This window comes from Mus caroli, unplaced genomic scaffold, assembly GCF_978045245.1.
Source record: "Mus caroli unplaced genomic scaffold, Mus_caroli_1 scaffold_8, whole genome shotgun sequence".
NCBI lineage: Eukaryota > Metazoa > Chordata > Mammalia > Rodentia > Muridae > Mus > Mus caroli.
Genome location: NW_028227263.1, coordinates 95,174,629 through 95,202,363, shown reverse-complemented (window position 1 = coordinate 95,202,363; position 27,735 = coordinate 95,174,629). Strand labels below are relative to the sequence as shown.

Sequence of the window (27,735 nt, the reverse complement as noted above, 5' to 3'; positions counted from 1 at the left end):
ACATGAGTTATTTCTATATGGTCAAGCTGTACTATATGTCTAAATGAAAGGCGCCTGGAAGCATTACCATAGATTGTTATCTTTAAGGACCTTTAGGATATCGTCTTGGTTCTGGTGTTGGAGAGGTGTGAGTCCAGATCTCTTCTGCTGCTTTTTTGTTTCAGTTTGTGCACACTCTCTGTATTTTGTGAACTTGATGCTATATCTGCTTGTGTCATAGGACACATTCATCTCCTTTGTAATATTGATATGAAAAACACATTTTACGTACTTTTTGAAGAAGACTAATATGTTATTTGGATGAAAGAAAAAGCCAAAGTAATCACAGAAGAAAAGAAAAATCAATCTGCATTAGGGAACGGGCCTCATGTGCGTTTACTAGTGGGTATTCTTGAAATGAGAATGTGTGTCAGTCACATAGAGGTTCAGTCTCCTGTTTTTTTTTTTTCTCTTTTTTAAAATTATGTATTTTCTTTATTTACATTTCATATTTTATCCCCTTTCCTCATTTCCCCTCCCAAACCCACCCATCCCATCCCATCCCCTTTCCTCCTGCTCACTAACCCACCCACTCCTGCTTCCCTGTGTTGGCATTCCCCTGTACAGGGGCACTGAGCCTTCACAAGACCAAGGGCCTCTCCTCTTATTGATGTCCAACAAGGCCAACCTCTGCTACATATGCGGCTGGAGCCATGAGTCCCTACATGTGTACTCTTTGGCTGGTGGTTTAGTCCCTGGGAGCTCTGGGGAGGGGGTACTGGTTGGTTCATATTATTGTTCCTCCTATGGGGCTGCAAATCCCATCAGCTCCTTAGGTCCTTTCTCTAGCTCCTCCATTGGGGACCCTATGCTCAGTCCAATGAATGGCTGTGAGCCTCCACTTCTGTATTTTTCAGACACTGGCAGAACCTCTCAGGAGACAGCTATATCAGGTTCCTGTCAGCAAGCACTTGTTGGCATCCACAATAGTGTCTGGGTTTGGTAACTATATATGGGATGGATCCTTAGGTGGGACAGTCTCTGGTTGGCCTTTCCTTCAGTTTCTGCTCCAAACTTTGTCTCAGTATCTCCTTCCATGGGCATTTTGTTCCCCCTTCTAAATAGAACTGAAGTATCCACTCTTCCTTCTTCTTGAGCTTCATGTGGTCTGTGAATTGTATCTTGGGTATTCCAAATTAGTCATCAGGGAAATGCAAATCAAAACAACCCTGAGATTCCACCTCATACCAGCCAGAATGGCTAAGGTCAAAAACTCAGGTGACAGTAGATGTTGGCAAGTATATGGAGAAAGAGGAACACTCCTCCATTGCTGGTGGGATTGCAAGCTGGTTCAATCACTTTGGAAATCAATTTGTGGTGATTCTTCAGAAAATTATATATAGTACTACCTGAGGACCCAGCTATGCCACTCCCTGGGCATATACCCAGAAGATGCTCCAACATGTAGTAAGGACACATGCTCCACTGTGTTCATAGCAGACTTTTTTTTATAATAGCTAGAAGATGGAAAGAACCCAGATGTCCTTCAACAGAGGAATGGATACAGAAAATGTAGTACATTTACACAATGGAGTACTACTCAGCTATTAAAAATGATGAATTCATGAAGTTCTTGGGTAAATTGATGGAACTAGAAAAAATCATCCTGAGTGAGGTAACCCAATATCAAATGAACACACATGGTATGTACTCACTGATAAGTGAATATTAGCCCAGAAGTTCGGAATATCCTGGGTTTTTATAACATTACATTCTTATTTGTTCTTAGCAAACATATTTCTTGATGTGAGGTAAATTTCAAAGCATCTTGTTAAAAGCATAAGTGCATTTTTAATGTTTCTCTGAAATGACTTGCCTAGCATCCCTCCAGACTGAAATCTCTTTATTTTCTAGACCCTACCACTGAAGAAGATTCCTTGCAAAGCCAGTGCACCCTCGGGCTCCTTTTTTGCCCGAGACAACACAGCCAATTTCCTATCCTGGTGCCGAGATTTGGGAGTTGATGAAACATGTCTTTTTGAATCTGAAGGCCTGGGTATGTACTTTCTTTAAGACTTTGACTCTCATGGTATCATCACTGACTTTTCTCCTAGGGTATTTGCCCACAGTTTTTGTGTGCTGTCATTTTTCAGATTATTTTAAAGAAGTCGAAGTAAATTGAAATCTTGCAATTGTAACTTTACCAGGTCAAGGTAGAAAAATGCACCTGCTGTCTTATTTCTGGTTACCTGGTTCATAAACTACAGTGGTAGAAGTTGCAGAGCACTTTGCAGCCAGAACAGAGTGCCATCAATGAATGGGGAATTGGAGTGTGCAGAGCTGAGCTTCAGCACCATGCTATAATCCATGCTCGGAGGGTAATTTATGTACCACCCAGAGAGGACATGTGTTGCCACCTCTGGGAAGGGTGAAAATTTCAGTTCTGTGTTTGTTGAAACTGAAGTTTACTGGTTTATGTATTTAACTGGTTTTGTGTTAAAAAATTAGGTATGCATAATGGATATTAAAGTAACAGAAAAGACAGACACTTCAGAGAAAATACCTTCCCAGATTGCTGTTTCCTGAGGTTTTGTCTTCTGATTAAATTTTGGCAACTCTGTTTCCAGACCACACACTGAGAATCTTAATTGCTTGGAAGGAAATATATGATATATTGAACTAGTGAGTGGTTCTACAATGACTGGCACTCTGGTAATAAATGTCCAAGCTTACTGCAGAGGTCCCCTGAAATGTATTATAGCTGCAGAAGGCCCCTGTAATGTAATTCTAACTGCAGAAGTTCCCTGAAATATAATTCTAATGTGGAGAATATTGGAACTAAATCAGCCCCAGCAAAGTATAACCAAGTGAATAATGCGAACATCTAATGGGAAAAGGAAAAGCTTTGGCCTTTTTGTCTAAGGCTTTAAAAATCAATTTACCAAATCATATAATACCAAATATTAACATTAAAATAAGCCAAGCATCCTTCAGGGGAATAAGCACATAAACTACCTTCCAAATAGTTAATAAAGCCTTTGTCCCTGAGTTTTGGATAATAGTATTTCTCTGATAAACCCAGCAAACTCACAGTGACAGTGGGAACTTAACATTTCTCATGCTAAGGTCATTTGTGTCTGTTCCAAAGTGAGGGAATGAGATGTAAAAAAGATGGTCACTAAATGCGAAATTCCTCAGCAGAGAAGAGAAGGTATTCTAAATTTAAAAGAAGGATGAATGAGAATAATTACACAGTAATGTGGCATATACAGAGGATGCTCCCTGAAGGGTTATTGAACAAGTGGGTGTTGATTCTTGGTAACAGATGTGTGCATCTGTTGAAGCTACCTCCCCTGCAGCTCAATTGCAACTTTACAAATAGGTTTAACCTTTAGGTGCCTCTGGCTATGGAATTAAGATTATAGGAAGTAAATGGAGAAGAATAGTTTGAAAACAAACATTGTCTCTCTACAGCTATGGTCAGTCAAATGCCAATTGTGACAAAGGCATTCTGTGTATGGAGATGGTTAACCTCATGCTTCAGATTATGAACTGGCAAAGAATGGCTGCATAGGCCAAAGTGCTTTAGCATCTGCATTAATTTATAAGGCTGTTTATTGTACAGACTTCCATTAAATCTGCATTTATTTTCACTTACAGTAAAAAACCAAATGGGCTACAAATAGCTCTAAATATCTCTGTGACTTTGTTTTGGTTTTCTCTGAGTCTGTGAGTCATTTTGTTGCCTGGACTAATAGGACTTTCAATAGAGTTTAGCAGAAGTCAATGTGGTACCAGATTCCTCCCTGGAAATACCACTGCAATTCACATTTTTGCATGTCTTTACGTTCTGAAACACTCAATTCAATTCAAGTCATAAATAATACATTTTGTACTGAAACTGTAGACACTAAAGCAATTTTTCTCATGACCTTGCTATGCAACTGTATAGTTATGTAAAGAAAAAATTAGCCTATATCCTATATCTTCCTGTTTATAAAAGAAGGTGGCATTATGAAAAAAAAGTTCATCATAATTTATATATAAAAATTTATTACATAGTCTGTTCCTTCAACATTTGCTTTTTATTATCTTTTGTATCTTATCATGCAAATTTAAATTAAAAGGTGCTTAAATGTCCAGGCAGATTCAGTACATCTAAAATTTCAAGCCTTTCTAAATTTAAAAACTATTTTTAAGATCAGTACCAAGCTAAGCCTGATAATCAGGCTTTCTGTTTTGCTGCTCAATTAAAAATATATTTGAAATTTCTGGGGCTCAGAGTGGGTAGAAGGAGATGTATTATAGGCCCCGGGGATCCAGAAAAAAAGGGTCAATATTATAGCATTGATTTAGGATTAGTTGGAGAAAGGAAACAGCTGGGCCCATGGATATTAATGACAATAAAGAGGAAGGACAAAGAGAAATCTCATTTCCCAGAGGAGCCCTTTCTCCCTGGGTGTTTTTATTATGCTCTGTGTTGAGGAGGCAGCAGAGCCAAGCTGCTGGCCTTGGCCTTGGACTTTTCCACAATAGTGCTGTGTGCTCTGCTTGATGTCTTTCACGTTCACCTTTGAAAGGGAATTTAGGACAAGGTTTTTCTTTTTCTTTCTTTCTTTTTTTTCCTACCTCAAGATTTCATTTCAGTGGTGCTCAGTGAAAAACATCCTTTGTGTCCCAGTGTTTTGAACAGAAAGCAAAGTAAAAAGATGCCTTGATGGGATGGAGGGGGGAATGTGTCTAAGTGAGTGATAAACTAGATCACAGTGCTGCCCATGTGAAGAGGCTTCTGTTCCTGCTGCTCTGAGGGCACTCAGGAAGCCGCCTTCTCTCAGAGGCAGCTAGTATTGGCCCTGTGCAGCAGCCCTGTCACTGCAGTTACTTTTCAGAAGTTCTCCACTGCTCACAGCTGACTCAATCTGTTCTCTTTCCACCACAGCAAATGTCAAGAAATCCCCAAGTGTGAGTGGCGGGGCATTTAGGTGAAATGGAAGTGTGGCAGCTGCCAGCTCCAGGTGTCTCTCATGTTGGTTACATTTCTCATTCTTGGAAGAGAATATTGTAGCACATAGGACAAACAAGGTGTCATCTGCAGGCCATCCTATGATTATTATTATTATTATTATTATTATTATTATTAGCCGAGCCTCAAAGAGCCTCAAGCTGGATTTGAACTTGCTTTGTAGCTGAGAATAACCCTGGGCTCTTGATCCTTCTGTCTCAGCCTCCCAAATACTGGGTTTATATATATGAGATACAACCCTTCGCCTATGTTAACTCTGAGAATCTGAGAGAAAATTTTCTCCTGTTTTTAGATAATAAGATATAACTGTACTCAAATATTGCTTCAAAAATGAGCAAAGCAAAACTGGGACAAAGGCCATGAGTAGTGTACTGATAAAAGACTAAGTTAACAAGTAAACTGAGATATAAAATCACAGAGTATGCTGGCAAAAGGTTTCCAACACTTCACCAGTGGTAAGAAAAACCTGCATGTAGGATTCCTGAGTATATTACTGAAGAAATTTAGCATAGTCTTTAGATAAATGGATTTTTAAATTTTCTACTGATTTCTCTGAAAGAAATTGTAAAAGATGGAAATCCCAGGGTCCACTGAGACATTAAAAAGGTAAAAAATTCATATCCCTTGCATTTGAAGTTATTTTCAACAAGCTGCCATTGTCTGTAGATGTCAAAATTAAACTCATATTCTTGAGACTAGGAAAGGAATGGGGATATAAGGCATGAGGTGAAGATTATATATGGCTGTATATGTATGTAACAGTAAAGGTCATGTCCAGACTATGAAAGAAGAATGGAGAGTAGTTAGGCTGTAATAGTCTTCAGTTGCTAGCAAGCTAGGTAGTAAACGGTTTTACAGCATGTAGTTGGAGACATGGAGAACTTGCTTAGTGCGTCTTAGGCAGGAACTAGAGTGATTGACACAGAGGCCCCTTTACTGACCATTCATAGACCAGCATATTATGGAAGCTGTTTGACTCTGAGGCTGTGGAGTTCAGGCGACGGAACTGCGAGGAGCCCTGCCACCAAGGCTGTGTTTCTGCACACCCTGTGCAGCTGTAGCTCTGACTGTGTCCCTGTGCTAGCTCCCCCAACCTAGCTGGTCCATCCCATAGATGCTGGCCTTTGTGGATGCTTTCTCCATGATTGTGCCTGTGCTTCCCATGAATAGATTGCCAGAGATAGTTCTTTGAATGTAAACATGTATCATCCATAATATCAAAATACTTCTCCATTTATTATTCTATTGAATTTTAAAACATGGAATAAAAAACAGGTTAGAAAGCAGTAAAATATTTATATTTATTTCAAAAGAATTACATAAAGATTGTTAAACTATATTTGTCAATGATTCTTCCATCAGTAATTGACATGTTTTCAAATGTCAATTTAGGTATTTTAACCACCTTTAAAATGACATTGCTTATTTTTATGTGACTCTTGTTGTACTTTAAAGTCAGAAATATTTGATTTATTCACAGTTTAAAATACTTTAAAATTATGTCATAAATTGATGCTCTTACATGATTTTTCTAAGGCTTTTAATGTTTAATATATTTTTCTGAATAGTGATGCATTTATTTATAAGGAGTACATGCAAAAGAAAACTCATTGAGAATATGTTAGCTTTTCCCCCCAGTGACATGTTTGATTTTTGTCTATTGGTACACATTTTTATTATCTGGGAGGTAGAGGGGAGGGTCAGGGAAACTCTAAAAGCACACAGATCACTTGCAGTACTGGTGTCAATATCAACATGTTGTTGACTGATTGTAGGACCTGGAGCGCAATGACTATTCATCTGTTTCTCAGAGAACGAATCTGCCCACCGAGAAACGGGTTTGCTGTCTGCTGTGTAGCATGCACTGTGTGACTGTCACCCTTTCTAATTCTGTGCCTGTGCTTGTTGTGTGGTTTCTGTTCTTTCCATGCACCATTGTGACTGGCAGGGTTTTTCACAGAGCCTGTGATCTATGGTTCCAGACATTCTCCATAGCAAATTTCTGGCCTCACTAAAGTAAGATGAACTCTCTGGAGTTCACAGATAACTGTCCCAAGCCTGTCCTGCCTGGTCACTGGGTGCATCAGAAAAACAATACTTGCTGCCTGCATCCCTTGTGTGATATGCCCTGTTCTTGTTCCTGTTTTTGTCTGTATTGAAAACTGTAAGACTATGTCTCTGGGTTAGATCAAGTCAGTATTGTTATTAGTTTATTGCTATGAATATCCTTATTTGTGAGGTGTTAGGATTAATGCAGGATAGCAGTGCCAAGTTACAGACTCAGCGCCATGTGGTGTTTGTATTCATTGGACTTTTCTCCAGGGTTGTTTTGTTTTACTTTTGTTTTGTTTTGTTTTGTTTGTTTTTCGAGACAGGGTTTCTCTGTGTAACCCTGGCTGTCCTGGAACTCACTCTGTAGACCAGGCTGGCCTCGAACTCAGAAATCTGCCTGCCTCTGCCTCCCAAGTGCTGGGATTAAAGGCCTGCGCCACCACACCCGGCTTTTGTTTTAGATTTTTTAAAAGAAGCTTCTTTTACTTAAAAAAATTATACTTAAGCATCTTAACTCATGTCTTTATTATGTTTTTTTTATTTTTGTTCTTTTTATCCGTTTCTTGAGAATGGTCTCAAACAGTGCAGGCCAACCCAGGGAAACTCATTATGTAGCTAAGGCTAATTTGTGTTCCTGACCCTCCAGCTTCCACCTCTAAGTGCTGGGACTTCAGATGTTTATAATTGTCCCCCAAGTCAGCTTTTACTTAGAAATTCAGCCATGCCGTTTTAGAACTGGCTGTCTGCACAGGGTCTAGGAAGATGTCCATGACTGTTGAGTAGCTTACTGGGTGACAGTTTCAGGGACTTTACAGAATCCAGGTTGGTTGAAAGGATACTGGGCATTTCTGTGCCTTTTCCAAGATGGGCTCTACATCGGCTCAGGTTTGATGGTTGCATTTCTGTGTTCATCAAGGGCAGCTAAGCTCAGCACATAAGCTACCCCTCGTAGTCTGCCAGTCAACGGCACTGCACAAACAAAAGCTTGTATCCGGAGAACTGAATCATTTGTGACCACATTTTACAACTCTCAAGTGATAGCTAAGATTTGATTTCATTTTTTTTCACCTCTACATACTGTACCCCTTAAGGAATGAATACTTTGAATGGAAGTTGTATAGGACTAGTTTTACATTAAAGGAAAATAAGTAACTGCAAATAAAACCAACTTGCTACACTTGCCCTGATCACAATTCTTAGTGCTATATTCTGGTGAAAGGAAACTGTCTCCTTGCAATTTGTCCATTGAACTTCACTATATTTTTCCATCTTACAGCACTTCCCTTGTGGATGATGATATATGTGGGGACTGTCTGTGTATTATTTGTATGCATGCATCTAATACTTCCAGATTAATTATTGAAGATGGGACTCCACTAAATTGCTTTATTCTCAGGAAATCAATGTCAAGGTGCTTTAGGTCTTAAACACAACTCGTGTATAAATGTAATTTTTATTTAAATTTAAATCTACTATAAACTTATAATAGCTAAACTATATGTATATCAGCCCATAAAGTATATTGCCCTATAATATTAAAAATATGCATTGTTATAGGATGCTCTAAATTAGCATTTTCCAAGTATACAGTGGCTTTTTTTTTTCATTCTAGAGTGTTTTTTTCTTTTTTCTTTAATTTCATGTGCATTGGTTTTTGCCTATATACATGTCTGTGTGAGGGTGATTATATTCCCTGGAACTGGGGTAACAGATGGTTGTGAACTGCCATGTGGGTGCTGGGAATTGAAGCCATGTTCTCTGGAAGAGCAGCCAGTGATCTTAATGGCTGAGGCATTTCTCTATCCCAAGAATCTTATCACTGGTTCACTACAAGGTTGCAATAAGATGATCATGGGAACAAACAAATGTGATTAACGTTAATTGACTCAAACAAATGAAGTTAATCTTCCTAGGCAAATCACTAATAACAATAAAAATGTAATAATAAAAAGGAGAGATACCATCAGGCCAGTGTTTCCTGAGTGCTAAGTACTGTGCTTAGTATGGTAGTATTTTACCCAATCACTACAGGGGTGTTATGAGATAGGCAGTCTGAGAATACACAGACTTACTTCCCCGTCCAGCACAGATCAGTCCCATGAGTCCTCACACTCATGTCTGCATCTTTGCAGTTTGGATCCACACCCATAGCCTGTTCCCCTCAAGTCAAGGCAGACTCCTGTGTCTTATACACACATTATGCCATTTAAGGTTTCTAAATCCACCTTTAAAAGCAGTATGCTAAAAGTAATTTTTGCTTACTAAATAAGCATTTAACTAAGCTAAATTCTTATCATATCTAAAACTGCTAAGCAATTTCATCTTTCTTGCTTGCTCATCATAACCCACCCCACCAGACTGTTATCATGCTTAGTATTCTAACACATAACATGGTGGAGGAATCGTGTATTGAAGACTCACTTACAATGTGCAACGCAATGTATCAGTCAGGTCTGCTAGTCATCATTCACTGTATTTGCTTTGTCTGGTTTTCTTTCTGGCCATTTTTGTCAGAGTCTAATCAATATTTGGAAGGCTATGAATTACAAAAGACAATAATTTACAACTGTAAAGATTTGAAGCAATTTTATTATTATTATATAAAGGATAATAATTCCATAAAAATTTGACATTGAAATTCAGTCTTTTGTGAAGTTCTTCCTAACAATGTTCTGGTTTTTTTCCTGTGTTACATTAACATTTAATATTGTGTACAAATGGCATTGGCACACACATATATCACTGTCAGTCTTTGCTTTTCATCTCCTTATCCCTCTCCTATCTCAGACAGTTTTGTTTCTGTTAGAGTCTCTGGGTCAGTTCTGTTAGAATGATGATGGGGACTTGAGCTTACTCTGCTTTGTTAAACTGATTTTCTGACATGTCCACATTGAGTCAACATTTGAGCTTGGGGTGCAAAATGTTTTACTTTGGCAAATGAAGAAAGCAAGAGATGAGTAAATACTGTGCATCCCTCTTACCAGATTTCCCCATCATTTGTCTTCTTCAGAACACATTTAATTTTCTGTGTAGTAGTCTGGCCTCCACACCACTACATACTCATACCGATTCATCAGAATTCCCGTACTCATTTGGCTAAAATATCATGATAGTTGTGTCAGGTGTTGCTCTTTAACGGTCGGTCATTGCCTGCAAGTGGGCTCACTCTGACCACTACTATTTTGATGTTTCCATCTAGAAGTGAGCGCCACTGGACCTCCTTCACACAGCTCTCACTGAAGAAGAGGGAAGCAGCAGGCATCTAAACATCATCCTTTCCTCACTTCCATCTCTTCTTCCTCCCACTCAAAAGTCCATGTTTCATTTTAGTACAGTGTCCTAAACAGTTAGGATATGAAGAAATTGATGAATTAGATTGGTTTCAGTCTCTTGGTTCTGTTTCTGTGGTATTCAATGTTGTCCTCTGTTTGATATTGCTATCTGTTGTAATGCCACATGCCCCAGTCACCTAATTAAAGTTAATTGAACAACACATAAAATTAACCTTTATGAGGTGACTGCCATCCTTGCCACAGCCAGCCGACATATTTGTAGCTGGAGCATAAAGACATTTATGTAAAGAATATTTATCTAATTAGAAACTATTCAAGGCTCCCTTAGATGGTTCTATAATAATTCCCCACTAGACAGCTAAAGCTCCATTGCTTATTGGGAATGGTAATATTTTTCAATTCAGGATTTCTATGATCAATTATGCTTTTAGTAAGCATTTCTGATTTTAAGTTTAAAAGTGTCATTTTATAACCAAATTATTAACGATATTTAATTTGAATGTCTGTTCCAACCAAATGAAATCACAAATTTTAGTAGTCAAGATACAAATATGTTTAGTATTCAGATCTACCCCAAGCAAATCCTGTTGTTATCATTAGACTAAATATTTTTATTATGTAATGAGTGGAGACAAGAATATTTAGAGTGAATAGAGAGAGTGGGACTTGAATTATCATATAATTCTAGTTTTATGAATTAAAACAAAATTTCTATTTTTCTTATCAATAAATATTATTTTATCTTATTAGAATAATAACTTTGTGAGGACTTTTCTCCATGAAAAGATTTGTTACATTATTGATTTATTTGATATTGAATATAATATTTTTTAATTGCCCCAATTTAGATTAGGATAGAACGAGCAACATGCGCTCCTCTCATTGGCTCAGCAGTGCAAGTATGTCTTGTCTGCAGGGATCTGCCCTAGACCATTCACAGAAAAGCTTCACTATGCAGTAGGGTCATACAATTCAGGAAGAGCAACTCAAACGCTTCTCATCAGCTGGCTGCATCATCTGTTGGCTGATGGTACCTTTTATACACACATGTCTTAAGAATCCAGTCAGTAGAATGTGTCTTTTTCTAAATTATCAATGATTGATTAGCAGAGAACATCAAATTGTAGGTCTCATTTGACAAATGCCTTTATTTGGAGGTAAACAAAGAATTATAGTTTATAAATTTTTTCTTTAAATTTTATCTTATAAATTTTGTTCAATCTAATAGTTACTACTACATGTGTATCAAACATGGACTTACTAATATTAACTAATTGAAGTCAATGTTTTTAAATAGTGAGAGTTCACTGGACCAATGGGGTTTGGGATACAGTGTGGCTGGAGTTCCTAGAAGTACTGTGCATCTTCAGTTGAGGGTTTGGGATGAATTTTCTGAATGGCAGAGTGAAAAGTAGTCAAATGCCCTCTGACTGTGAGGGCAACAGGAGGGTCACTGGCAAGCCTGTCCCTCAAAGATACTTTACAGTAGTTTTTATTGTAAAGGTGTTTATGTCTGTCTTCTCTTCCAGTTCTGCATAAGCAGCCCCGAGAAGTGTGTCTCTGTTTGCTAGAGCTTGGTCGGATTGCAGCCAGGTAAGACCTTTCATGTCAAGACACAGGCACATCTCAGCCTCAGGCAACAAACACATGCTGGCTTCTCACTGTTGACAGTCTAACAGATGCTTAGAAACCATTTAGCAAATGAAATTGCTTGGATCATATGGAGAGAGCCATAGTTAAAAGTATGCCTCTACTATTGTCAACAATGCATCATGTGGCCACGACAGTCTTTGTCATTGATATCCTTAAATGAAATGCATTTTCTTTCATGCCTTCAAAGCTTCTGTAGATATTGTGTGCCTCCTTGTCTGTATATGGGCCTGTGATGTGCCCAGTGTGGATCCTATGGAAAAATAGGAAGAACTTATAGCCACCTAGTCATCTCTGCAGGTCCCTGCTTGACACTTTAAGGGACAGTTTACTCAATGGGAAATCTGTTCTCTCTTATTTCCTTCTCTTTCATCCCTTGTTTTCTGTTTAATAATTTTCGTTTTCCATTTTCATATTTTCTCGATTCTCTTATCAATTTTAACTCCTCAGAGTTTTTACTTTTGGATTGAATGGGACTAATTTTTATATAATTATCTATGTTTTTAACAGAGAGACTGGGTTTTATTTTTATAATTTTTTTAAGTATATGCATTTATGTCTATGTGAAGGTCTGTGAATGTTTGTGCAGGTACCTGCAGAGGTCAGAGGAGCTTGTCAGAGTTCCTGGAATTGAGATTATAGGCAGCTATGTGCCTTCCTTCCTATGTGGGTACTCTATCAAAGAAGTACTTGCCCTTAATTACTTAGCTATTATTTCTCCAGCCCCCTTTATTCTGTGTCAAGGTGTACTTCGAAATTTTTTCCTGTAGGAAAAACCCAAAACAACTGATTGTAGTGATCCTAGCTAAGTAAGCTGAGGAAAAGACAGCATTAGACAAACCAGTATGCTTTCCTGCTAGGAACCTTGCAAACTGCCTGATAAGGCTTTTTACACTTCTGTAAAATCCATGAAGATAAGAAGCTTTGCAGACATCTAGAAGGAAAGTAAATGTTGAATGAGTTTAGATGTTTTCTGATACAGAACACTGTCACCGTGTGGACAGGACAGTTTTTGCCTAAGCCATCCTTGATACCATTTAATTAAATGCATTTCTTTTCATATCCTTTTGGAGCGTGGAGGGGATATTCTATGCATTTAAAGTCATTGTATTTACTTCATGTATTTTTACATCTTTGTGCCTGCTTGTCTGTATGTGTATGTAGGTATCGCAATCACATGAACCAGAAAAATGGAGTGAGAGTAGTACTGGGTGAACTTAGATGGAGAATTGACATAGAAAATTAGGAGAAAGAAAATTTTGTACATTGCAGTACTGTGCTCCAGCAACAAATACTGCCAAAGAATATACATTTTTTTTATTAATAGTCAGAAACAATCTCAAATTCTTTAAATCACCAGAGCCAATAAACTTTTAGTGAATATATAGGAGTTTTTTTTTTTATTTTACCTCAGTAATTACAGTGAAAAAGATTGCTTCAGTATTTTTAATTAACATTAACATTACAATGTGTTAGCCAACAAGGAAAGACAAATGAGTCATTTAAGATTCCTTTAGCTCTACAAGATGTCTAGATACCTGTTTAAAAGGTATCTAGTGACACTCTTGCCCTTCATCACTTAGGGGCTACCTTTCAGGTGCAGCATGAGCCTGCATCTCCTGGCCAGCCAGAATGCCAAACCCCTTTAGTTCTTCCACAGTAGGACAAAGATATTGCTGGTTCCAGAAACATACCTCCTGCACTAGCTCTGGACCTTCTGCCCCAGTCAGATTCAGCATTCACCACATAGAAGCAACAGGCATTAAGGAAAAGCATAACCAATTAGCAGCCACCTTGGGGATAATTAACTTGAAAAATCCTAAAGGTCCAGACGTTCTATCAAGAAAGTAGTGTGTGGTATAATTATATGACTTAAATTGAGAAAAATGCTAGATTCTACTTTGTGCCTAAAGAGTACAAACGGATGCATTAGACGGTCAAGTGTTGAGAACAGAGCATAGACACAGGAAGACTGCCTCCAAACAAAGACTGACTCCTCAGAGTCGCTCGGGCTTTTACAGTCCTCATATGGCCAATAGTAATTTTTCTGCTTTCGACATTTTATTTTACAACTTTTTAAAAATCACATTAGACATTTTTTATCACTTTAATTTAGAAACAACATTTCTAGTTATGACTACCACCAAAACTGAAGCTTGACTATCTGACAACAATTACCTTTGACATTGGAATGAAATCTAATGCAGATCTTAGGTAATAAAGAACATAGCAATATATTTATCAATTTCAGTGTAAAATGTCATATGGAGAGTTTCCTCATCACTGTAATTAAGTAAGTAATTAGTCATTCAATTAGTTTATTTTGATACAGAGTACCCTGTAGGCCCAGCTGGCCTCATACTCTTTGTCTAATTGAGAATGATCCTGGTGTCCAACTTTGACATTTCCAGATTTAGGATTGCAGGCATGTACTCTTGGGAGCATGGGGTACTGAGGCTCCATTCCAGCACTTTCATGTATAGCTTGAACATTCTATGGTATCATACATCTGAAGACCAGCACAGATATTTTAGGTGGTGGTTATTGTGTATTGCTCTGTACACATCCACATTTTATGACCATATGAGATAAGATAAAGGCTACATTTATTCCAGAAAACACTGTGGAAGTAAGTACTTCATGGTAGAGTTGAGATTAAGAGACCCTGAAATTGCAATATTGAATTCTGTATTGTATTTCTGTCTCCTTCATCTGAGTGAGTCTTGTGTTCTGAAATATACTGTTCAGCACAAAAGAAAATGGGACAAAATTCCTCTTGCTGTTACGTTCCTTAGACAGTTGAAAGGATGCCAGTTAGATAAACTGTTTTTCAGGTAAAAATGCCCATTTGTTTCTTTCTGAACACATCCAAGCTATTTGTTTGGTTGTATTAGAAGCTCCTGAAGTAGGATAGCATAAAGGAAAGTCAACCCACTCCATCTAGTCTCATTTCACAGCTAAGCTCTGCCTGAGGTTTAGATATAGATTTAGATACTTGAAGTCACTCCCTCCTCTCTTGTATCTGCTGCTGAAGACCACATAGATTAATGCATTTGAACAATGTTGGCCAAAACTAGGAGTGGTTTTCAGAGCACACCTAGAAACCACATTCATCTTCTCCCATAAAGATAAGTTTGATCCTACTGAAGTTCCTGAAGTCTCTTGAGTTTTGTGTTTTCCGAAATGATAGAGGATGCCTTCTTATATTCCATTCTCAGGGTACCTCCAGATTTCACATGTATGCTCTTAAGAGCACCACCATCACTTCAGAAACCATGATGGGAGCCTCTACTGTACTTTTCTGCCTAGAGACACTCAGCAGAACTCTTTCAAGAATTGGGGCCCAGATGGTGACATTAATTCTGTTCTTATTGTAACGATGTTAAAATCTCTCTACTAGTATATCAGAAAAATGCACAATTCTGATTTCAGAAAAATATGGCATTGACCATAGCAACTCAACAAAAGCAAAAGATTGTTTGACCAGTACTTTAGTATTATTTTATACAAAATGAAGAAGAAAATAACTATGATTTCAACATCTTTTCTGACTGCAGGATTAAGGTTGTCTTTATGGTAAAATGAAAGCTTCTGAAATGGTAGTTTGGTGGCAAATTTGGGTGTCAGTGGCACACCAAGTCATCTCATGACTTTGGGTTTTGCTGCTCTCTTGACCCAGAACAAGCTTATGACTATTCAAAGGAAATACTTTGAGGACATTTTCCTTAATCTTCTATTTCAGTCATGGTCTGAGGAAAAGTTACTTAAAAGAAAAGTGATCATGTGTTAAGATCAGTAATTGATTCACTTGGAGGAGCTGCAAAGACTGCTGGGAGTTAATGCATTCTTTCCCATGCTGGGGCATTTTCCACATATAAATCTAAGTTTACATTGTCTTACAACAGGAAAAAATGGGGCAAAATTATCTGGCAAGAATCTATAAACCATCTGTTACATGCCTTACAAAGAGGGAGTTTCATTAGTCTATTAAATTTGTCCCCTGACCCCAGTACAATGGAACACAGATGTCTCTTGTTGGAACGTACAGACTACTAAATAGTTTAAATAGATTTTCTAGGTCAGGAATGAGTTTGGTGGTGTATTTCTTCCAGTTAGCTTAATCCCAAATACCACATCCCATGCCAGCAAAATGAGAGAGCAATTCCTATATTCTCCTTTTACAGTTGCCAAACCTATGACTATCTTAGTTTTTAGTGAGATGAAAGAAAGTGTCCAGCCTCTGAGGATTTAGACCATATCCACCCTGCAGGAATCAGGACTTAGCTTCATTGAACTCAACTTCCTTGATGACTCTTGTTGGATCCTTTATTAAGGATTAGAAAAAAAACCTCCCTTCTCCCCAAATTCTACCAATCTGTTCTAAGAAACGTTAAGTTGTGAAAACATTATAGAAAGAATGGTCATGTGAAGAGGTATAGAAGTTACTGATACCAAACCAGGGTGGCCTTTTGAAGAACAAATGCATTTGACCACTACGTTGGCTTGTAGGTGCAAGCCTCCAGCCTTGGGGTTGGTTCATGATAGCCTGCTGATAGCCCCCAGATGGACAGGAAGCCAACAAATCATATTCACCTGCATTCTGGTACTGCTCAATGCTATCCTGAACAGCTTGAAGAAATCAAAAGCCAAAGTAAGCATCGGATTCTAGGCTCGGTGCTGACTTTTCTGTGTCAGTGGCACAGTCTTCAGCTTTCTCAGGTAAAGAAGAATCTCCAAGGAACATTTTCCTTGTGTGATTCTGTTCTAATTTCATCAAAGCTGGCCTTTTTGTTTGTGTTGGAAATGAGCTGAGCCTGTTGCTGCTCTAATAGCATTTTTGCGATTGTTTTAGTGTTTTTAAGACAAAGGATATGCACCTTGTTCTTGGGAGGTGGCCTTCATCCACCTGTGGGTGAATATAAAATATTTTCTAATCTATTTATATTTTAAAATATGATGTTTTCACTTACTATTGATGTGGAGTTGGCATGATCACAGTGTCACGGATTCGTCCAGACTTAACTAGGTTTATATTATTCTCATGAGAACATTCAACAGAGGCAAGGTTTATACCTTAATGGAGCTGCGAATCCACAGAAGTCTGTAACAGCTTAGAGGGTTGCCTTCCAAAGTCTTTCTGGCCTGTTAGGAAATCTAAGGTTGTTGTGAATCAATTCTGGTGATAGAATAGAATCCATAGTACACATGTGTCTTGTAATGATTCATTAATTGGTTTATAAATACAAAAAGGTAGAAATACAAAATGTGGTAACCAAATATTTATAGCAACTGTTTACTATGGAACAAAAGTTACTTAATAGAATAGAAGCTGTTGTGGCATTGTAAACTGTTTGTACTTAAATCTTACATAAGCTTTGCAGCTCTTAAAATGCATCTGATGTACAGAGTCTTTCTCTCCCGATTCTGAAGGGAGAAAAAAAATAAAAGAAAAAAGAATCACAGTCTTCCCTTTATGACTTAAAAGGCCCAAGTTAACAGACATGTTGAGTGTCTGTGACTGGAAATGGCCTAGAGCCCGTGGAGGGTGAGATTTCTCCCTAGAGAAACTGAGTGAACTAGTGAAGCTGAATCAACTTAACCATGTCCTTTCATGGCAGGGAGAAGTTTGGGTAATGAGTCAAAAGGACAGCAACTGAGCCCCCTCTGTCAGGATCAGATATCACCAGGAGGAAAACTGCCTCCCTAGAGACTTGTCCTGCACTTGTATACAGTGACATCTGTTAAAGTAGCAAGCCACCACCGCAGGACATAGGCAAGGTTTGACATTGGCTGCTGAATTGACACAGTGCTCAACATGAGCACAGTGTCAGCACTTATTTTCTGCTCATGGACTATTTATATTGTATGCTATTTAATAACTCCTGGTTTGCTTCTGGAGAGAGGGTCCCTTCAACTAATCTAGACTAATCACAAAATTAGAATATTGCTTCTGCTTCCTGAGTGCTGGGATCACAAGTGTGCACCACCAAACTTGTTTCACAACAACCTTTTAATCACCAAGTAGTGTTTTCTCTCCTTTATAACAATCACCTATTCAGAAAGACTAGGCCAGCTGACAACAGCAAATCCTTGTTGGAGAGTATGTCCTGTCTCAGTCTTCTGCAGACATTCATCATTTTGTTAATGAAAGCGTATGCCTAGATTAGTTCCTAAATGCCTCATAGCTGTCAAGTTTCAGAATTATCTTTGCTATCCCCCACTAAGCAAAGATGATATAGACCTATAAAACTTAGTACATCTTTCTTTAAATTTTAATTAAGGAAAACCTGATTGTGGGCGATACAAGGATAACAGACACTATTATGTGCTCTCTTGTTCCCCCCTTTTCCTTCTCTGAGTGTCTTAAAAATGTAGAGTTTACAGATCTTTTATACATCGTTGTTGTGAAGTATTCTTGTTTTCTTTCCCAGTAAGAATGTTTGTACATTCACTGTCCTATTCATAAGGCCTTGCAATATTGTGCAAACATGTGCAGTGCTCTCACAGTAAAGGAAATGAACAGCTCACAGTGAATCTCTTCTTTGTAGAATCAGTTTCTTTTTGTTTTTAGTTTTAGCGTTCTGTTTTATTAATTTTGATACCGACCCTCTGTTTTAATCTCTGTCATTATTAAGCTTATATTCTAAATCAGACTTTCATTATAACATTTTTATTGTCAATTCTGATAAAGAAAACAATTTAGATGAATTCCCTGTGTGTGTTTATGTTGCTGAGACAGTAACATGTTGAGTATGTTTCAATCATATACCTCCATGCATGTGCACTTACACATACACTTCAGCTACATGTGTTTTAGCATGCTCTAAGGATGTCAACTCACCAAGTTCCATTTCAGTGTAAGTGAGTGTATGCGATTTTAAAAGGCAGTGGTTCTTGGCTCTCACAATCCAGAATGCTGTACAGCTGTTGCATTGTTATGCTGTGTGCATGTGCACCTGCATGCATAACTGTCTGATGATTTTGAAAGGTATGGTGTGGAGCCTCCTGGTCTGATAAAGCTGGAAAAAGAAATTGAACAAGAAGAGACACTTTCTGCCCCATCTCCTTCGCCTTCTCCTTCATCAAAGTCTTCAGGAAGGAAGAGCACTGGAAACTTACTGGATGATGCGGTGAGTGGCAGTTACAAGTCTTCCAGCCATAAAACCTGCCCTGCCTTCTCAGACCATTCTGACTTGACTGCATGCATTTCTCCTCCTCTGAATTCATTTTAACTCCCATCCTGAAACTCAAAACTGAGCCAGTGATTTAAAATAAAGTGCCACTTAATTCCATTGAACAGTTCTGAAAATCTAGGAAATGAGTCAACTCTTTGAAAATGTTTTCTGAAAACACTTAAACCTCATTCTTATTAGTCCCCAGTACCTCCTTTCATGGATAGAATCTTGACTGTTAAGGAAGGGGGTATCTCATCTTGCAGAAAAGGTGACTGCATTTATTGATTGCCTGGTATTGGCCAGAATTGTCCTTTGTTATTATTTTTGAGAGCTCTTATATCTGAAAGGAAGATTGCTTGCGGAGGGGGGTAGGGCAGGGCATGGAAATTGGAAGTTTCCTGATTCTAGGAGGAGAGGAGCTTACCAGGTGTTTATCTAACTCTAGGGTCTGCCTACTCTGCAGACCTCTAGGCACATGCTTTGGTGACTAGAACACGTTGCAGTGACATCATCATTATAGGGATAAGTAGTTCCTAGGTATATTAAACAGTCCTTGCTTATGGTAGTGGTATGTTTGAAAATTATTTCCATGTAATGTCATACTCATATCTTAAATGCATGAAGACACTAACGAACAAGAAAAAGCATGACTTGTCTTGGTGTGGCTTATGCAAAGTTTGCTTTTATGGGTTATAATCGCCTGCGTGCTTATGGGACATGACAGTGCTGGAGTATAAGACTGAAGTATTGTCTTGCCAGAGCAAGTCCATGGAAGGCTTAAGGTAGCAACCTTGATGCTTTTAGTTATTAGGATGCAGGGCTGCCAGGACTGCAGGTCCCCTCTCTAAGGTCTGACATAGAGTGAGAGGGTGATAGGCTGATGGGTGCTTTCATGTACAGAAAGACATGTACCCATCTTTTGTTTTTCTCCACATGACAAATTTGTAAAAGCAGAAACTTAACTGCCTGAGCAGCTGTGAGTTACCACGAAGGTAGTATACTTGAGCTTGACCCACCAATCTATCCCATGAAATAACTTTTAATCCAGTTTGTTCTTGATAGCCACTCATGCCATTCAGAATGTGCAAATAGTCAGGGAGCTTTCATACCACGGGAAGGTATTCTTGGAGTCTTTTTTGAATTGATCACATGCCTTGCTTCTCATAAACCTTCATTTTTTTCCCAATTTTTTATTAGGTATTTTCTTGATTTGCATTTCAAATACTATCCTGAAAGTCCCCTATACCCCCCCACTCCCCTACCCACCCACTCCTACTTCTTGGTCCTGGTGTTCCCCTAATACTGGAGCATCTAAAGTTTGCAAGACCAAGGGGACTCTCTTTCCACTGATGGACGACTAGGTCATCTTCTGCTACATATGCAGCTAGAGACACGAGCTCTGGGGGGTACTGGTTAGTTCATATTGTTGTTCCACCTATAGGGTTGCAGACCCCTTCAATTCCTTAAGTACTTTCTCTAGCTTCTCCATTGGGGGCCCTGTGTTCCATCCAATAGTTGACTGTGAGCATCCACTTCTGTATTTGCCAGGCACTGGCATAGCCTCACAAGAGACAGCTATATCAGGGTCCTTTCAGCAAAATCTTGCTGGCATATGCAATAGTGTCTGTGTTTGGTGGCTGATTATTGGATGGATCCTCGGGTGGGGCAGTCTCTGGATGGTCCATCTTTTCATCTCAGCTCCAAACTTTGTCTCTGTAACTCCTTCCATGGGTGTTTTGTTCCCAATTCTAAGAAGGGGCGAAGTCTCCACTCTTTGGTCTTTGTTCTTCTTGAGTTTCATGTGTTTTACAAATTGTATCTTATATCTTGGGTATTCTAAGTTTCTGGGCTAATATCCACTTATCAGTGAGAACATATCATGTGAGTTCTTTTGTGATTGGGTTACCTCACTCAGGATGATGCCCTCCAGATCCATCCATTTGCCTAGGAATTTCATAAATTCATTGTTATAAACCTTAATTTTTAGCCTTTACAGTAACTGGATGACATTGTATAATAACGGGAGCATGCTGTTTACTTGTTGAGAGTAATTTTTCTATGGTGTTTTATGATTTTTCCTTATATTTAGCATGTGTTTGGTCTTCTTACATATGTGTCTCTCTGGGCTGACACACCCATTTTTTTTTTTAATTTAATTTTTCACTTTATATCTGACTCACTGCTCCCCGTGAGGTTACCCCGTCCACAATCCTTCCCCCATCTCCCTCTTCTCTGAGTGGGTGGGGTCCCCCTGAGTATCACCCCACACTGGCACTTCAAGTCTTTGTGAGGCTAGGTACTTTCTCTCCTATTGAAGCTAGATAAGGCAGCCCAACCAAAAGAACATATCCCACATGCAGGCAACAGATTTTGGGATAGCCACCACACCAGCTATTCAGAACCTACATGAAGACCAAACTGCACATCTGTTTCATATGATCAGGGAAGCCTACATCCAGCCCAAGTATGCTCTTTGGCTGGTGGTTCAGACTCTGAGATCCCCAAGGGTCCAGGTTAGTTGATTGTGTTGGTATTACTTTGGAGTTCGTATCCCCTTCAGGACCTGCTATCCTTACTCCTATTTTACCATAAGAGCCTTTGAGCTCCAGCCACTGTTTGGCTGTGTGTATCTATATCTGTTTGAGTCAGCTGCTGGGTAGAGCCTCTCAGAGGACAGCATGCTTTGGTGTGCAAGCATAACAGAATGCCAGTAATAGTACTAGAGATTGGTGTTTCCCTTGGGATGTCTCTCAAGTTAGACCACTTATTGGTTGGCCATTCCCGTAGTCTTTGCTATATCCCCTATGCATGCATTTCTTGTAAACAGGATAAATTTGGGGTTAAAAGTTTTGTAGGCAGGTTGGTATCTCTGTCTCTTTACTGAGGTTTCTGCCTGGCTACAGGAGGTGGCCTCTTCAGGTTCCATATCGCCAGTAGTCACAGCTTAGGTCGCCACCATTGATTCCTGGGCACCTCCCTTATCCCAAGTCTCTGTCTCCTCCTGGAGATGCCCCATCCCACGTTCTCACCCATGTGAGTTGCAGGTGTTCATTCATTTTCATGGCCATCTAGCTAGTTCTGTCTGTCCCCACACTTAGTTGTGAACTTCCCATTACCTTCCCTATCCCCCCCTTTCGTCCTCGCTCCATCTGCCTTCTATGACTATTTTATTTCTCCTTCTGAGACTCACGCTTCCTCACTTGGACCTTCCATCTCTTTTACCTTCTTTGGGTCCCTGAAGTATAGCATGTACCTGTATTCTATGGCTAATAATACACTTATAAGTGAGTACATGCCATGCATGTCCTTTTGGAATTGTACTACCTTAGCCAGGATGACATTCTCAAGATCCATTAATTTCCATGTAAAATTCATGATGTCTTAGTTTTTAATAGCTGAGTAGTATTCCATTGTATAGATGTTTTACATTTTCTTTATCCATTCTTCAGTTGAGGGACATCTAGGTTGTTTCCAGTTTCTTGCTATTATAAATAAAGCTGCTATAAATGGGGTTGAGTGTCTTTGGGGGATGGTAGAGCTTCTTTTGGTTATATGCCCAGGTATGGTTTAGCTGTCTGTGTCTTGATGTAGAACTATTCCTAGTTTTCTGAGAAACCACCAAATTGATTTCCAAAGTGGTTGTACAAGTTTGCACCCCCACGAGCAATGAAGAAGTATTCTTCTTCCTCCTCATCCTCACAAGAATATGCTGTCTCATGAGTTTTTTATCTTAGCCATTCCAATGAGTGTAAGATAGAACCTCAGATATGTTTTGATTTGCCTTTCCCTGATGACTAAGGACTTTGAACATTTCTTTATGTGCTTCTCAACCATTGGAGATTACTCTGTTGAGAATTCTGTACCCCATTTTTAGTTTGGTTATTTGGGTTGTTCATGTCTAACTTCTTGAATTCTTTGCCAATTTTGGATGTTAGCACTCTGTCAGATGTAGCCCTCTGTCAGGTGAAGATCCTTTCCCAATCTATAGGCTGCTGATTTGTCCAGTCAATAGGGTCCTTTGCCTTACAGAAGCTTTGCAGTTTCATGAGGCCCCATTTATCAATTGTTGTTCTTAGAGCCTGAGCCATTGGTGTTCTGATCAGGAAATTATGCCTTTTACCGATGCATTCAAAGGTATTTCCCAATTTCTCTTCCATGAGATTTAGTGTATCTTATTTTATGTTGAGGTTCTTGATCCACTTGGACTTGAGATTCATGCAGGATAAGGTTGGATCTATTTTCTTTCTTCTACATGTAGACATCCAGTTAATCTGTCATCATTTGGTGAAGATGCTTTCGTTTTTCCATTGTATGGTTTTGACTTCTTTATCAAAAATCAATTTTCCACAGGACCACACCACTTCTTACTCTTCCTCTCAGTTGTGACATGAACTTACACTTTTTTCCCCTTAGCGATGGTGTCAGGCCTGAAGAGTGTCTGGCCAGTGTTACATTTACTTTCTAATTACTCAGCCAGGGGACCCTCACAGCTCTCATTATGAGGTCCAGGCCTATTAGTACCATAGCTTCGTTTCATCACTAGTATCTTGAAAATCCTCTGTGGAGGCAGTCCTTGCAGCCAGCATGCTTTAAGACAATGCAAGCTAGAGTCAGAATCAATAAGATCCTCTAGGATGCACCTGAAGCCCTGCCTTGCTGATACCTCACAGGTCTCTTTGTTCTAACCCAGTGTGTTTTACAACTCTTTCATCCTTTGAACCACCTCTTTCATGTTGAGGTAACTGTTGGTAGTTCTTCAACATACTTCTTGATACTTTTCTTTTAAATGTATGTTTAAATATATTTTAATTTTTCCAGTATTGTCATTGTGCTAACTTCCATAAAAAAAATATGTGCTTGTGTCCCTGTGCAGGTGTTTGTGCTTGTGTGTGTACATGTGTGTTCACGCACACAGAGGCTAGAGGCTTACACTGCTATTTCTCTGTTTATCTCTTTACTTTATGATGGTGGTATTATTTTACAGAGTTTTTGGCCAACTAGCTGGCCAGTGAGCTTCAGGCATCCTCCTGTCTACATCCCCCAGTGTATGGGTTTACAGTGTATGGGCTTATGTGATTCCCCTCCCCTTTCCCCCCTTTTTTTTGGCTACTGAGGATCCAAATTCAGGTTTTTGTATCTGTATTACCAGCATTTTACCCACTGAGCTGATTCCTCAGCCCACACATGAAACTTTTCTTGTCATTTCTCACCCTAGGTAAATGTTACATCTTACTTATTGTTGTCTAAAGTATTCGTAAGTGTGCAAGGAAGTGGTTGTGAATGAGGCTTAAATTTCCATTCCTCCCAAGGTGTAGCCTGATTTTCACAGTTAAGAATAAGTCTACATCTACCCAGGTCCCTGCTAGCAATGGCCAGCATGAAAAGTCTCATCTTTGTCCTCTGTGTTCAGTCATGTCTTCTGAATCATATGACATTTGTGCTCTGCTGTCCTGTTAGAAATGGGAGAGGTGTTTCCGTTTGAGCCCATTTACCAGAACCAGAGAGAAGGAGCAAGAATGCTCCCATATCTTCAGGAACCTGTCTCAAGGCTAACCTATTCCTCATCTTTGGGAAGACAAAAAATACAAAGAGAACCCCAAGGTGTAGAAAATCCCTGGGAGGGGCTAGAGGCTATTTTACTAATATTCCAACTCAGAACAAAACAACAACAACGACCACCATCACCAAATAGTCATATGGAGACCCAAGACAGCAGGACCCTCAAGCTGCTGTAGCTCTAAGGTCTGTTCTTCCAGCTCAAAACTATGTGGGCACTTATGAGAATATAACTCTTGGTTTGATGGAGGAATGTGCATTAGTGGACACATTTAATGTGAAAAGTGGACACATCTGCCTCTTATAAGTTAGAAGCCTTGTGTCCTATAAAATCTTTAGATTATAAGCATTACTCAAAGAATGCTTGAAGAAACACTACCACCACAATGCCTATGGGGAAAGGTTCAGTTAGAGTAAGAAATACTAAGCATTACTTTCTCTGCCTGGCATTCACAAAGCTTTCCAGCATCATGCAGGCTGTGTTGAGCTAACTCAAAAGATCTAATTGACCTGGAATTTCTCAACTATATGGGAACATAGACTTTTCTTATAGCCTCCTTCATTCTTCAGTCATGTAAACTACATTGAATTTGGTTTTTTGCATTAATGTTTTTTCACTGAAGTCTTTATCTCAGGAACAGCAGGACAAAAAGAAAAGTAATCTGAACCTCATTAATGGTTTAAATCAGACCCCAGGTATCAAAGGTAAAAAGGAAATAGCGAGCATTACAACCACTTTGTTGCATACCATGTACACATAGCCATTTGGAACTAAATTTAATGTAACCCAGTAAATGTACTAAAAAACAAACAAACAAACAAAAAACAAGAAGAAGAAGAATTTAAGAAAAAGGCGTGATTCTCTAAGTTTCGGTGTATAGTTAGCACTGGGCTATTTTGTACACATTTATTGTATGCTTCTCCAAAAAGGAAAGAAAGATGAGGGTATGTAAGAGTGAAAAGAGGAGGCAAAGGAAACAGAAGCAGAGAAGAGTGAGAAAGAAAGGGAAGCCATGCCAAATGATCGTATTCCAGCAGACAACTTCAGAAAGAGCCAGGACTGTAGCGACCTTTGTTTGCTCACATTTTCTTGTCTGATTCTTAGGGGAACCGAAGGGAAATAGGTGACCTTTTATGTGGACAACAAAGCCCCCCTTCCTTAATCAAGATCTCTCAGAGGAAACACAGTGGTGTCCATTCAGATTGCTTTCTTCCCTATGTCCTGGTGGAGCGATTCTGCCATGATAGGCAGCAAGGTCAGCCTGAGTGCTCCTGCTCCTCTTTTCGTCCCGTTGTGTTGAGTTTGCTCTCACAGGGTGTTAAATGCTGCTCTAAGAAATAGCTCTCACTGTCTCCCTTCTCTTCTTCAACTTCCTCAGTTGGGGATGAGAGGTAATATAATTCTGAGTAACCAGGCCCCTCTTGAAATCTCATTTCAGCCCCAAACCGGCTCAGTTCCTAGCCAAGAGCAGAGCACCTGGCAGACAGAATTACCTCATGGTAATGTAAGAAGCAGGACTGTCATCATTCATGGTTAACTCTGTGTTTCCACTGTCCCTAGACTGGCCTGTTCTCTTCTATTTTTGCTTCTGTCCTGGACACAAATGAAAAAAAAAATACCTTGATTAAAAAAACAAGCAACACCAACAACAAGCAAGTGTATTAGTGTAGTGAGGAAGACATGAAGAAAGGGCAGGCTACTTGAGAAAATGCTTCTCCTTATTGTTCCATTAGGGTGATATGCTTTATGTCTCAGGTTAAGGTTTAAGATAAAATATTATCTTAGCCTTTAAGGAACTGAATTCAGCTAGATGATGCTAAGGTTGATCAATATTGATTCATTAGGCTGCCATCACAGTAATGACCCAGAATCTAAGGACTGTGTCAGTGTAAAATTTAGCATTGGAAAGACAGGGATGGACATGAGAGTTGTGAAGTTAGTTCTTTCACTTTCAAAATAATGTTACTTGTGCTTGCTTCATTGAGGCCTGCTGGTCACTAGCATAGCTCCAGGTTCAGTGAGAGACTCAATCTCAAGGAATAAGGTAGAGAGAGAGAGAGGAGATCACCTAGTGGTCTCCTACACACATTCCTATATACACACACATGCACATATGTGTATTCCAGCCCATATGTGTTTGTATACACTGACACACATGTAAACACACAGTACATGAATAAATACATAACAATGGCTGGATTTCTTGATGGCCAACTCTAAGTGCCACCCTTTCACATTTGTTGAATTAACCTTATCTATATTAAATGGTAGCTGCTAACAGCAGATTAATTCAAATAATATGTATTAATATTGAATATATGAGATATTTGGGTTACTCTGGATTGTCTCAAAGAACTTTCTCATTTAAAACATTCTAGAAGTTTCATGGATTATGAAAACAAATGAATTTCCTAGAGTTGTTCTTATGATTTACAGTATTCATAACTGTTCATGAGAACTCCAGAAGAACATTAATCAGAGTCATGTTTTAGATTTTCATTTTACATGCCAGCTAATCCTATATGTGCTACCTAAGATAAGGTAAACTGTGAATGAATCTGAGTAATACGTTGGTGAAATCTCAGGAGAAAACCTTAGGGTTTCAAACAAGAAAAAGTTTCAAAAAATTAATTTGTTCTTCGTTTATATCAAAATTGAATAGATTGGTATAGCAGGTTGTATTAAAGGACTCTTCTGTCATGTGCATTTGCCCTAGCTTTCAGTGCGGTTAGCCTATGCATACTTTATTTTAGCTCTTAATATCTTTGCTGTATGGCCCCACACATACTGTATTTCTGGATCTCCAGCTCAGGTCTGTTACCATGCCAACTGACTCATTTTCCCTTCGCATCAGTGTCATCATCAGCTGCTTGCTCAGACACTCAGAAGATGCTTCCACACCCTGATCTTCACATTTCGGCCAAAGTTCCTATGCTCACATCACTTCTGATATAGCACAAATCTAAATGATTAACAGTTCAGCCATGATTGAGCTCTTGGAGAATA

At 39.0% G+C, this 27,735-nt stretch overlaps 1 protein-coding gene across 5 annotated transcripts in view; it reads left to right on the top strand.

Moving 5' to 3' along the window:
• The window catches only part of Gas2 (growth arrest specific 2), a 127,818-nt gene that overhangs the window by 58,533 nt on the left and 41,550 nt on the right, over nucleotides 1-27,735 (top strand). For all 5 annotated transcript variants that reach the window (XM_029479603.2, XM_085841702.1, XM_085841701.1 and 2 more), the window contains 3 exons: nucleotides 1,894-2,035; nucleotides 11,877-11,940; nucleotides 18,986-19,127. In XM_029479603.2, the coding sequence (XP_029335463.1) occupies nucleotides 1,894-2,035; nucleotides 11,877-11,940; nucleotides 18,986-19,127 (348 nt within the window). The remainder of the gene's footprint in view (nucleotides 1-1,893; nucleotides 2,036-11,876; nucleotides 11,941-18,985; nucleotides 19,128-27,735) is intronic.